Genomic DNA, 13,317 nt, shown 5'->3' on the forward strand with positions numbered 1-13,317 from the left:
GCCTATATATAACACCCGACCGTGCACCACCCATCACCATAAGCCTAAGGGCAAGGTCCACTTGATGAACTTAGCTTATCATGCATGGTAAACTGAATGTCCCATCGTATAGGCCTACATCCCTGAACATGAATTGCGCGGTCGCATATTGTCATGTTTTGTTGTCATCGATTGCAAAATTGAAATTTCCATAGGAAAATTGCAAAAAACGGCTTCTACCACGCCCCCTCCCCACCCATCAAACTCAGTGCCCCCCCCCCCCGCATCATCATGATCAAAGGCAACTTTGTCATTTTTGTTTCAATTATCCTTATCACCCAAGGCTAAAAAGGGATGGGCGGTAAGTGATACCGGGGTACACGATTACCATCATTACGAATTGCCTTTGGTTGTGCAACATGCCTATTTCGGTTTATACTGTGAAAGAATGACACCATACAAGCGTCTGGTACCGTTACAGAAGCAAGCTCATTGTAAACCATGTAAGTACAAATTTATTATTTCTCTTTAAAGAAATTTGACAAGATTTTCTAGCCCGGGAACATAGCATGATGAAAAGTATTACTATGCCATAGTCGATTTTTCAAATATTTCAAGTATTAAAATAAAATGTGTTTATTTATAAAGTTTACTTCGAGTACTGTTAAATATCAAAAATATCAATTTTTAATGATTTGCCATAAAATGTGTATTACATTGTGAATTTTTAAAAATCAAAAATATTTGATATCAGAAGGACATTCAGAATGCAATTCGATATGTCTGATGTCCTACAATAATTACTGTCCAAACGTTTATACCCCACCCCTTAACCCTGGGATTATGGAAACCATCATGCAGTTATTGTAAACTTCTGGTATGTACACAACATAGGGGCACCCACAATAGGCAATTGACCCGTACTGGTAGCGCTGTGTTGTAGATATAGGAGATGAACTAGTTAGCGTCATATACCCAAAAGTATAAAAGCTATGATTTTAGTACTTTCTCTATGTTTCAATTACTTATTCTTTTCAAAATATCTGAATTTTTAACCCGGTACAAGCTTTAATAACGTGGGACCATACATTTGTATGAGAAAGGAAAACTAGATCTTATCCAAACTCCCGTGTTAATCCAATGCACATTTTGCTTCACCGGGCCGTCCTGCCTTGGTCGCATTTGCAAGAGGGGTGCCACGAAACCGTAATAGGTACAAATTTAGTACTTTCTGTCAATCAAGTATGGTTTATTCTCAACATGTCAATCTTTAAATTATTTGCATAGTCCTTATAATAACGGGGGACCGCCTTGATAAGTAAATGATAGCAAACCAGTGAAAAATACCCCAAAACTCAGTCAGCGGAGCTCCGCCCGTACATGTCAATAGCGTCATTATCGATTGGATTAGTCGACCGTAGCGGACAATTCGATCGCTCATTGGATTAATATTATCACGTGGTAAGAAATTCGATTACTATAATGGTTTAGTACTGCATATTTCGGTTTAATCTTCACTAAGCGGGTTTATGGCTGAAAAGGTCACGGAGAATTTACCGTGGGCAAAACTGCACTATGCGTTTGGGCCTCATAACTGCTAAATTGTTGGTCTAAAGAAAATAGTTAGTATCTATTTTTAGAATGGCAAAGACTTGATGACTTCATCTGTGAGGTCAAATTTGGGCCAAAATGCTCATTTTGGGAGATAATGAAAAAAAAACCCGTTTTTTTTTAAATTAATTTTTGAAAACTAGATAAAAATACCTAGGAATCGTTTTTTGTTTTTTTGACCAACTTTGCACCAAAAATGGCCAAAAAATGCTGAATTAAAAAAAAATTATAAAAAGGCCTGATTTTTGCCCATATTTCAAATATTTTTGGTGAAGTTTGGCAAAATTCAATAAAGCAACAGTTCCATTTGTGATGATGTCAATGAATGTGAGGTCAAAAGTAATTTTTGGGTCATTTGAGGTCATTTTACAAATGTTCAATTAGGGCCTATACGCCTACTTGTTCGGTTTATTTATTTATTTTTATTTCCCTTTCAGTTTTTAGTCGACATGGCAGCAAGCATTGATTTTGAATCGGGCAAATCTGGTGCGTCTGATACACACCCACAGCAGTGTTCAGCTCTGCGTAAAAATGGACATGTCGTCATCAAGGGTCGCCCTGTGAAAATTGTCGAAATGTCGAGATCTCAACCTGGGAAACATGGCCATGCAAAGGTTTGTGTTATTATAGAGATTTTTTTAAACTTAAGATCGTGAGAAGTGAGAACGAGCTAAAAAGTCACGAAAAACAAATTTACCATTGAATATAAATAATTGTACCAAAATCTCGACCAAAACACATTATGTTCTACTTTTAATTGAACGAATGTTGCGATACTTCAAATTTGCCAAGCATAAAAATTAAACGGAACTCGGCGAACATATATCGATATCAGTACTAATGAAGCAGATATCCAACGTAACTAATATGTATAGGCCTACTGGTATTGATAAAGTATGGGCTTATATATTATAAGGGCCCAAAGAAAGGGGCCAAAGAGATTTCACAGGAAAAATCCAAACATGTCAAATGAGAAAATGTCCCTTTATTTCGGTACATTGACCTACTTAGTATAGCCCACCCTATTTGATAATTTGCCGAAAAAATTAGTAATAATGAGGCTTGTTTTTTAGATTTTTTACCGACTCCAAACGAAAGACCAGTACAGTTCCCTATTTGGCCAAATTACCGATAATTTTCCCCGACTTTTTCCTCAAATTAGGCCTACTAAATCTTCAACCCCCACTGAAAAGATTCCATAGACTGTCAAAAGTGTGTGGGTGTCCCCACCCCCCTTGCGCGTGCGACTGACAATGTCTGAAAAGCTTACTATCTTCTACTGCTGATGTTAGCATTGATGAAGTAGTTATGTAATAGGCCTACTATAGGCCCAGCACCCCCCCCCCCATTTGTGCATGCCACTGAGTCTGATATAACAATGTATGTCCAATGTCTGAAAAGCTAACAATCTTCTACTGCTGATGATACAAGTATTGATGAAGTATTTGTATTAGCCAGGCTATTCAGTATTAGTGAAATATAATCAAATACTTGATAGCACCAGTTGTTGAAGGAGCCGCGCCATCTACATGTCTACTGCTGATGACAGCATTGATGAAGTACCGTATAGTTAAGCCTATATTTTCCGGTTGCCTAACTAATATCTATATCAACTAAACAACTCATGATAATAGCTAAATATCATGTCCTGCTAAATGATATCAGCTTATTTGCAAGAATATAGTATTTTATCATTCATTTCAGATTCATTTGGTTGGTATCGATATTTTTACACACAAAAAATACGAAGATATCTGCCCTGCTACACACACCGTCAAAGTCCCCAATGTCAAACGGCACGATTTTCAGGTATGTATATCGTGATGGTGTGAACTTGGTTTACAACGTTTTGTTCCTTGCTCCAGTCATTTGACTAATAACTAAGTGTGACCTGCGAGGAGCAAACTCGGCAGTTTGGGGGGGGGGGGCTTACTAGGCTTTTTACGCAGTTTGAAAGCGTAAAAGCACTGCCGAATTCAAAAGAAGAGATAATATTTTGAAAGGTTAATTAAGTATTTTTCCTGTCAGTTTGTAATATAAAAAGCACGCACATAAGTATTAAAGAACCTGGATCTCCCACCCCTAAGGAGAACATCACTCGGTCACCATATAGTGGAAGATCTTCATCATTGTTTTCTGTGATTCAGTGATGACAGATCATTTACCAAATGAAAGTATAATCATAGGCGTATATCATACAATTTTGATAGCAAAATTGAGGCAAGCCCGGGAGGCAAGCCATCATCAAGTGAAGAAGGATGATGGTAGGAATGGAACTGTTCTCGGATTGTGTCCTGTACCTCAGTTTGTCAAACTGCCATTCACGACAAAGGGTCAGATAAGCAACTGCGGTCTAGGCATGGCCTAGTGAAACCTAAAATTTAAATCCTATATGCCTCCATAATATCAGGTTTGCTGGTGATCAATGCTGGTTTGCCACAATCTATGGCGCACAATTTCCAGAGGAAAACAATTATCAAAAACATTATAACAAAAATGTAAAACAAAAATGAAGGGGACGTTATAGGAAGTTGTAATGTGCCTTTTTAAAACCATGTTTTAGTGTCCTAATTTTGCCCCATTTTAGAATTAAAATTGCAAATTTTCTATATAGCGCATTTATCTCTGTAAAATTAGTTGAGGATACTCAAACAACTTTACGCAAAAACATCAAATGGTAAAGTGGAGGTGTAACACTTCGATCCAAAGCCAGGGGGCAAACATGTTGCTATGCCCAGCAAAGGCAAATCCGGCCCTGATCAATCAACTTCAGATAATGTGCCTTTGCGTCCAAATGGAGTAGCCTAATGGTCATGTGAAAATAACAAAAAGATTTAAAAAACATTTTGTGTGAACCCTAGCAGAAATTCTATACAGCAAGAAGTGTATCAAAAGTGTATCAAAGTGTATTAAAACTGTATCAAACAGCAATTTAATACAGTTTTGATATACAAAGGGTGTATTGAAAATGTATCAACTGAAAATATAAGGTATCAAAACTGTATCAAATACCACCTAACTGTATCAAAAATGTATCAAAAGTGTATCGAATTTGAACTTAGTTAATTTTGGCCATGCTTGTGGTGTATCAAAAGTGTATCAAATTGAACTTTGCAGTTTTTCAGTGTATGTAAAGTGTATCAAAGTGAACTTTTTGGTGCTAGATGTATATCAAAAGTGTATCAAATTGGACTTAGTCAAATTCTGGCTGCATACAGTGTATCAAAAGTGTATTAAATTGGACTTTGCCTGTTTTTTAGTGTATGTAAAGTGTATCAAATTGAACTTAGTTAATTTTTGGTGGCTAGAGGTATATCAAAAGTGTATCAAATTGGACTTGGTCAAATTCTGGCTGCCTATAGTGTATCAAAAGCGTATTAAATTGGACTTAGTTTATTTTGGGTGGCTAGAGGTATATCAAAAGTGTATCAAATTGGGCTTTCATAAACTGACCTTTTGTAGTGTATCAAAACTGTATCAATAACTGATCACATGTCTAGATAATGACTCATCATTTTCAAATTTGCCCATGTGGCATGTATGCAGTTCACACCAGGATTTGCATTTGGAAATGTACTGTATTTTAGAGCAAATCATGGTGTTTTATTTATCATGATGAAGATACAAACATGCTTGTAGACTGCACATTAGGTTACAATGTAGTTGTAATCAGGGACTGTGATTAAAGAGGAAATATCTGACTTTGTTCTGATAAGGTAAGCTTACTATATATTATATATAGGGCCTCAATGTATATGTATTAAGCATGAATATAGCACATGCCTGTATAGTAGATGTTATTGGTAGCCTTTTTTTTTTTTTTTTGAGGGTAACAACTTCAGTGACAAGCACTGCATTCCAAGCAGGCCCTCTGATGTATGTATGTTCCATTTTTTTTTCTCACACATTTATCCTATTGCGTTGTAATTTTGAACGTTGATAGGGGAAAGTGCATTGAGCTGCTCCGTGATGGGGGAAAGTGCTAGAGGTCAGCATTAGCAGTAGAGGGCAGTGTTGAATTTGAGCTTGATTAGACTAATTTCAAAATTTGACCTTTGACCCCTTCACTTTGGGGTCATTAATGTTTGCAAATATGTTTAGATCATGTAAGGATAATTCTTGTTGAATTTGAGCTTGATTGGACCAATTTTGAAATTTGAAAAACTGTATCAAAAGTGTATAAAAAACTGTATCAAAAGTGTATCAAAACTATCAAAAGTGTATAAAAAACTGTATCAAAAGTGTATCAAAAACTATCAAAAGTGTATCAAAAAAACTATCAAAAGTGTATAAAAACTGTATCAAAAGTGTATCAAAAACTATATCAAAAGTGTATCAAATGGCATGTATCAAAAATAGGGCGGTCCCGCTGGCCAGCATTAGAATTGGAACGCTGATTTGATACAGTGACATATTTGATGCACTTTTGATATAATTATGTATAAAATGTGTATAAAATGAAAGGATAAGAATTTCAATGCTAATTTGATACAGTTTAAATTGGAACGCTGATTTCATACAGTGACATATTTGATACACTTTTGATATAATTATGTATGAAATGTGTATGAAATGAAAGGATCAAAATTTCAACGCTAATTTGATACAGTTTAAATTGGAACGCTGATTTGATACAGTAACATATTCGATACACTTTTGATATAATTATGTATGAAATGTGTATGAAATGAAAGGATAAAAATTTCAACGCTAATTTGATACAGTTTAAATTGGAACCCTGATTTGATACAGTTACATATTTCATACACTTTTGATATAATTATGTATGAAATGTGTATAAAATGAAAGGATAAAATTTGAACGCTAATTTGATAGTTTAAATTGGAACGCTGATTTGATACAGTTACATATTTCATACACTTTTGATATAATTATGTATGAAATGTGTATGAAATGAAAGGATAAAAATTTCAACGCTAATTTGATACAGTTTAAATTGGAACCCTCATTTGATACAGTAACATATTCGATACACTTTTGATATAAATGATGTATGAAATGTGTATGAAATGAAAGGATAAAAATTTGAATGCTAATTTGATACAGTTTAAATTGGAACCCTCATTTGATACAGTCACATATTCGATACACTTTTGATATAAATGATGTATGAAATGTGTATGAAATGAAAGGATAAAAATTTGAATGTTAATTTGATACAGTTTAAATTGGAACCCTGATTTGATATAGTAACATATTCAATACACTTTTGATATAAATGATGTATGAAATGTGTATAAAATGAAAGGATAAATATTTGAATGTTAATTTGATACAGTTTAAATTGGAACCCTGATTTGATACAGTAACATATTCAATACACTTTTGATATAAATGATGTATGAAATATGTATGAAATGAAAGGATAAAAATTTGAATGTTAATTTGATACAGTTTAAATTGGAACGCTGATTTGATACAGTTACATATTTCATACACTTTTGATATAATTATGTATGAAATATGTATGAAATGAAAGGATAAAAATTTGAACGCAAATTTGATACAGTTTAAATTGGAACCCTCATTTGATACAGTAACATATTCGATACACTTTTGATATAAATTATGTATGAAATGTGTATGAAATGAAAGGATAAAAATTTGAACGCAAATTTGATACAGTTTAAATTGGAACCCTCATTTGATACAGTAACATATTCGATACACTTTTGATATAAATTATGTATGAAATGTGTATGAAATGAAAGGATAAAATGTCAATGCTAATTTGATACAGTTTAAATTGGAACCCTCATTTGATACAGTCACATATTCGATACACTTTTGATATAAATGATGTATGAAATGTGTATGAAATGAAAGGATAAAAATTTGAATGTTAATTTGATACAGTTTAAATTGGAACCCTGATTTGATACAGTAACATATTCAATACACTTTTGATATAAATGATGTATGAAATGTGTATGAAATGAAAGGATAAAAATTTGAACGCAAATTTGATACAGTTTAAATTGGAACCCTCATTTGATACAGTAACATATTCGATACACTTTTGATATAAATTATGTATGAAATGTGTATGAAATGAAAGGATAAAAATTTGAATGTTAATTTGATACAGTTTAAATTGGAACCCTGATTTGATACAGTAACATATTCAATACACTTTTGATATAAATTATGTATGAAATATGTATGAAATGAAAGGATAAAAATTTGAATGTTAATTTGATACAGTTTAAATTGGAACGCTGATTTGATACAGTTACATATTTCATACACTTTTGATATAATTATGTATGAAATATGTATGAAATGAAAGGATAAAAATTTGAACGCAAATTTGATACAGTTTAAATTGGAACCCTCATTTGATACAGTAACATATTCGATACACTTTTGATATAAATTATGTATGAAATGTATATGAAATGAAAGGATAAAAATTTGAACGCAAATTTGATACAGTTTAAATTGGAACCCTCATTTGATACAGTAACATATTCGATACACTTTTGATATAAATTATGTATGAAATGTGTATGAAATGAAAGGATAAAAATTTGAACGCTAATTTGATACAGTTTAAATTGGAACCCTCATTTGATACAGTAACACATTCGATACACTTTTGATATAAATTATGTATGAAATGTGTATGAAATGAAACGATAAAAATTTGAACGCTAATTTGATACAGTTTAAATTGGAACCCTGATTTGATACAGTTACTTATTTGATACACTTTTGATATAATTATGTATCAAATATGTATGAAATGAAAGGATACATTTCATTTGATTCTTTTTTGATACATTATCTTGGCATTTGATACACTTTTGATATGTATAAAATGTGTATGCAATGTTAATTTGATACAGTTTTGATACATAAAAGTGTATGAAATGAGGGTTCCAATTCAAAGCCTTTTATTTCATACATTTTTCATACGTATCAAAAGTGTATCAAATTTCAGCCAGGGAATTATGTATGATTTTGATTGATGTTTATTTTTTTCATAGCTCGTGAACATTGAGGATTCTCATGAGTTCGACCCAGTAACCAAGCATGTTAACATCGTGGGTGCGTACATGACTTTGATGGAAGATTCTGGCGAGTTGCGTCATGACATGACGCTGCCTCGCGGTGACTTGGGAAAAGTAATTCGAAAGAAATTTGACAACGAAGAAGATATTTTTGTAAGTGTCTTTTATTTTAAACATTCAAATTTCCGCTATAAACTGTTGCCTTACTCGATATTACTCGACTTCGTTTAAATTTTAAATTTAAGGCTTTGATAAAATTTATTATTTCTTATACGCACAGGTAACCGTATTGGAAGCTATGGGAGAAGAAGCGGTCATCGGCACCAAGAATATCTCTGCAAAGTACATGATGAAAGAAGACTAAGAGAATGGTCAACGTCATCACCAGTAATGCTTTAAAATAATGGTGTCATTTAGTACACATTATTTGTATATATATAACCAAATTTTTGTAAAAGTTATGGCAAATTGTTCATTTATCCAAAAGGATTCAGAAAAAGAATAGTTTGCACTACATGGTATATCGTAATGATTGGTACCCATCATTTTTTATGTTTATTGAAAAGCCTGCCACTTCCAAATACAACATTGGATACTCTTGAAATGTCCAGAATGTAGTTTATGACTTGTTTTACAATTAATCTACCAAATATTTGGATCTTATGTTGAGTTTTTGATGTGTCAGGCTCATCCATAATCAATGAAAAGTGATGGGTACCAATCATTTTAATACACCTTGTATCTATAATTAAAGTTACTATTACGTAGAAGATAACAAAGGTCAAACACCATGAAATGCTATTTTAATCCTGTTTACACAACAATCTTTTTCACAAATATTTGTGACCCAAGATTCCGAAAACTTGGCTATACGCCACTGCGTCATAGTGACATTATGTGGGGAATGTTTGTACCTATGTATCACTGGATAGAGGAGACCCATAGCTATACATTGGTACCAAATATAATGGTATAACGTTATAATCATGATAATTGAAAATTAAGGTGGTTGCACCCGTCCCCCTTCGTAGTCCGTGTTACAAAATATGGCTAGGGTTAAAGTAAGTTTCATAAGAATGGAAATAATAATATATAATTTGTGGCTCTTGTTATTCGACATTTTCTGCCATGTCTGTCTTTGTATCGACTCTCTATAATTGCAGAACTGACATCTGTAATATGTACCACCCTCTGTAACGTACTTTTCAGACCCTGTAAGAATTTCGGTTTGGTCGAAAATGTAGGCCTACACCATAATCTGTATACCACCCTCTATAACGTATTTTTCAGACCTGCGAAAAATTCAGCTTTGTTAAAAATGTACATTATCATCTCATATCACGTGATAAATTGAATTTAAATTTACATTTTAAGTTAAAATTTTCCGTAAATTTATTGTCTCCATGCGAATGTTACGGCGACATGCTTCATTAAACTACGTTTTTATATTTCAAAAATAGTACAATGGCCGTATTTATTTATAAGGAACATTTCCTTACGACTGTTAAAATCAGTAAGTCTATGTCGTGTTTTTATCTAAATATTATTATTTTCTAAAAATAATGATGGGGGCTAAACTGGGTCTACTTAAACTTTAGTGATTACAAGTTAAGTGTTGATATTATGCAGTGGCGTAGCCAGGATTTTGGACCCAAGGGGGCACAGCTTGTAAATATACCGACGGAAATATTTTTTGCCGACGGAAGTTGTGATTTGTTGACCCAAAAAATTTTTGCATGGTTTGAAAAAGTGAAGAGAAAAAAAAAAAAGAAGAAAAAAAAGAGGATAATATGCGGTAACAAATTCACAATTTTTAATAATTGTTTTACAAGTCTCCCCATTTTTCTGTCACCCTGGGTAAAACATAGTCTATTGTTAACCCAATTTTTTTTCTTTCACCAAGGCCTTCAGTATACCGACGGCCTTACATGAATCGACGGCCATGACGAGCGGGGGGCACCGGCCCCTGCCACCCCCCTGATATTATGTATGATGGCACTGAGTCTAATTCTTTCTGTTGATTGTGAGGTAACGTCAAGGGGCTGCGGATGTGAATAGTAATGGTCCTCTCAAATAATGATGTATTTTTGAATATTCATGTTTGTGTGTTAAATCAAATAAACGTATTATTCTTCAGCCTTTTAAATTGAAAAATGATGCATTATGCACTTGTAGAATTCTAGAACAATGAAAGTGCAAGTCGTCACCCTCATAACCAAATTGCCCAAGTCATTTTTGAGGTTTTGAGTTTTTCTGCTTAACAACATTGAGAGCGCCACCATAACATCTTTGTAATTAATTGTCTACCTAAATCTGTGAGTGTAAAAGCATTTTCAATGACTTAGACAGTTATTCCAGGACTTGTACCACTATCAGTAATGTTATCTTTATCATTAGTTTGAATATGTAAATCTTGTGCACATAATTATGCCTATTTTAATTTCACCACCACCAACGCAACACCAACACTACACCATCATTACGTCACCCTAGTAACCAAATTGCCTACGTCATTTTTCATTTTCTGCAAAAAATGACTTAGTCAATTAGGTTACGAGGATGTCGAAGTGCTCTCTTATTGTATTTATTATGTATGTATAGCCTATAATCATCAATTATGCATGGTTTTGATGTTTTGAATATTGCAACAACTTTTGCAGACTTGTACTCAATCACTCTGGAAAGTAATGCATGCAAAATGATACAGTGATCATTACTGAATGTCATTGCTGAATAATTTAATTGGATGTTTATAATGCTGCCAGTTACTTATATGATGGTTAAAATTGCCTGAAAATGCCAATAAAAAGTGTATGTGTGTGTGGGTGTAAGATGTAGAAGGAATATGTTTGCAAATTAAAACTAAATTAATATATACATTGTGTCTTGTTTATTGTTGTTCACGATGAACTGCTGCAGCGGTATAGGTATAGATAAAGTAGTACCGGTAAGTTCGTGATATCAGAAATGTTAACGAAGTAGCTATCTGCTGCTGATACAGGTATTGATGAAGTAGATACAGGCGCGTAGCAAGCGGGGGACAGGGTGGACGAAGTCCATGGGCCCCGAGGGTTCAGGGGCCCCGAGCACAAAAGCAAAAATTAAATAAGGGCTGATAATGGAGAGCAGGGCCGGATTTACCATTGGGCCAGATGGGCCCGTGTCCAGGGCCCCCAAAATTGCCCTATGCATCTTTCTTTTAACCCCAATAACAGCATGTTTTTTGGCCAAAATAGTAAAATTTTCCGCGCTTCGCGCGCATTCAAAGGGTTAACTTAATGTTGATCTGAGCTAAAATAGTCTGAAGTTGAATTTTTTCGCGTGCTTTGCGCGCAAATGTCCTATTAACATCGTTAATATGTTATTCCCCCTCTATATTATATGTAGGCCTAAACCAAAACTTGGCCACATGCCTTCCTCGGCACGTGAGTTCGGGGCCTCCTGACTTTGGCCTGGCCCAGGGCCAACATAAGATAAGTCCCACCCTGGTTACAAGGGCCCCGGTACTTCTCCTTGTCCATGGGCCCTTGATGCTCTTGCTACGCCCCTGAGTAGATATCTACTGGCAATATAAGTAGCTACGAGTGTCGGTCACACTGTTACAAAACCCCAGTATTTTAACTGGCAGCTGACGGGACTCCAGTTAAAATACCCTAAAATCACATAGGTCGTTGAAAAACCTATTTTGTACATAATGTTTATCCGCGGTAAACGGGAAATAACGGGCACATGCCAAATAGTGGTAATTGTGAAAAACGGTAGCTGGCAGCCAGGATTCCAGTTATAATACCGTAAAATAACCGTTGGGCCAACTATTGTCCAACCATTCGCAAATATGAAATTAGCCCAATGAGACAAAACCATGAACAAATATAAAATGCAGCTGGTGATGCAATCTATGTTTTCAGGAACTCTTAGAAATAGGTATCAGTATTGGTGCAGCAGTTTCCCACTGCAGATGCCAATATTAATGAAGTAGCTATCTACTGCTGATATCAGTATTGATGAGGTAGCTATCTACTGCTGATGTTAGTATTGATGAAATAGTAATACTGCTGATGTCAGTATTAATGAAGTAGCTATCTACTGCTGTAATCAGTATTGATGAAGTAGTCATCTACTGTAGTTGACTACTGCTGATGTCAGTATTAATGAAGTAGGCCTACCTATCTACTGCTGATATCAGTATTGATGCAATAGTTATCTACTGCTGATGTCAGTTTTAGTAGTTCGCTGCAGCTATCGTCAGTATTGGTGAAGTAGCTATCTACTGCTGATATCAGTATTGATAAAGTAGTTATCTATACTGCTGATGTCAGTATTAATGATGTATCTATCTTCTGCTGATATCAGTATTGATGAAGTAGTTAACTATTGCTGATGTCAGTTTTAATGAAGTAGCTATCTTCTGCTGATATCAGTATTGATGAAGTAGTTATGTACTGCTGATGTCAGTGTTGACGAAGAAGATATCTACTGCTGATATCGGTATTGATGAAGTTGTCATCTACTGCTGATGTTAGTATTAATGAAGTATCTATCTTCTGCTGATATCAGTATTGATGAAGTAGCTATCTTCTGCTGATATCAGTATTGATGAAGTAGCTATCTTCTGCTGATATCAGTATTGATGAAGTAGCTATCTTCTGCTGATATCAGTATTGATGAAGTAGTTATCTACAGTAAATGCCAG

The 13,317-nt window shown here is 34.3% G+C and overlaps 1 protein-coding gene across 1 annotated transcript; it reads left to right on the forward strand.

Moving 5' to 3' along the window:
* The first annotated feature begins 380 nt into the window (after positions 1-380).
* On the forward strand, positions 381-9,955 carry LOC140152564 (eukaryotic translation initiation factor 5A-1-like). The gene is made up of 5 exons (XM_072174956.1): positions 381-482; positions 2,028-2,204; positions 3,295-3,399; positions 8,601-8,777; positions 8,905-9,955. The coding sequence occupies exons 2-5, from the start codon at positions 2,040-2,042 to the stop codon at positions 8,986-8,988; spliced, it is 531 nt and encodes a 176-aa protein (XP_072031057.1). The 5' UTR covers positions 381-482; positions 2,028-2,039; the 3' UTR covers positions 8,989-9,955.
* The last annotated feature ends 3,362 nt before the right edge of the window (positions 9,956-13,317 follow it).

The sequence above is a fragment of the Amphiura filiformis genome, chromosome 1 (genome assembly GCF_039555335.1).
Source record: "Amphiura filiformis chromosome 1, Afil_fr2py, whole genome shotgun sequence".
Classification (NCBI taxonomy): domain Eukaryota; kingdom Metazoa; phylum Echinodermata; class Ophiuroidea; order Amphilepidida; family Amphiuridae; genus Amphiura; species Amphiura filiformis.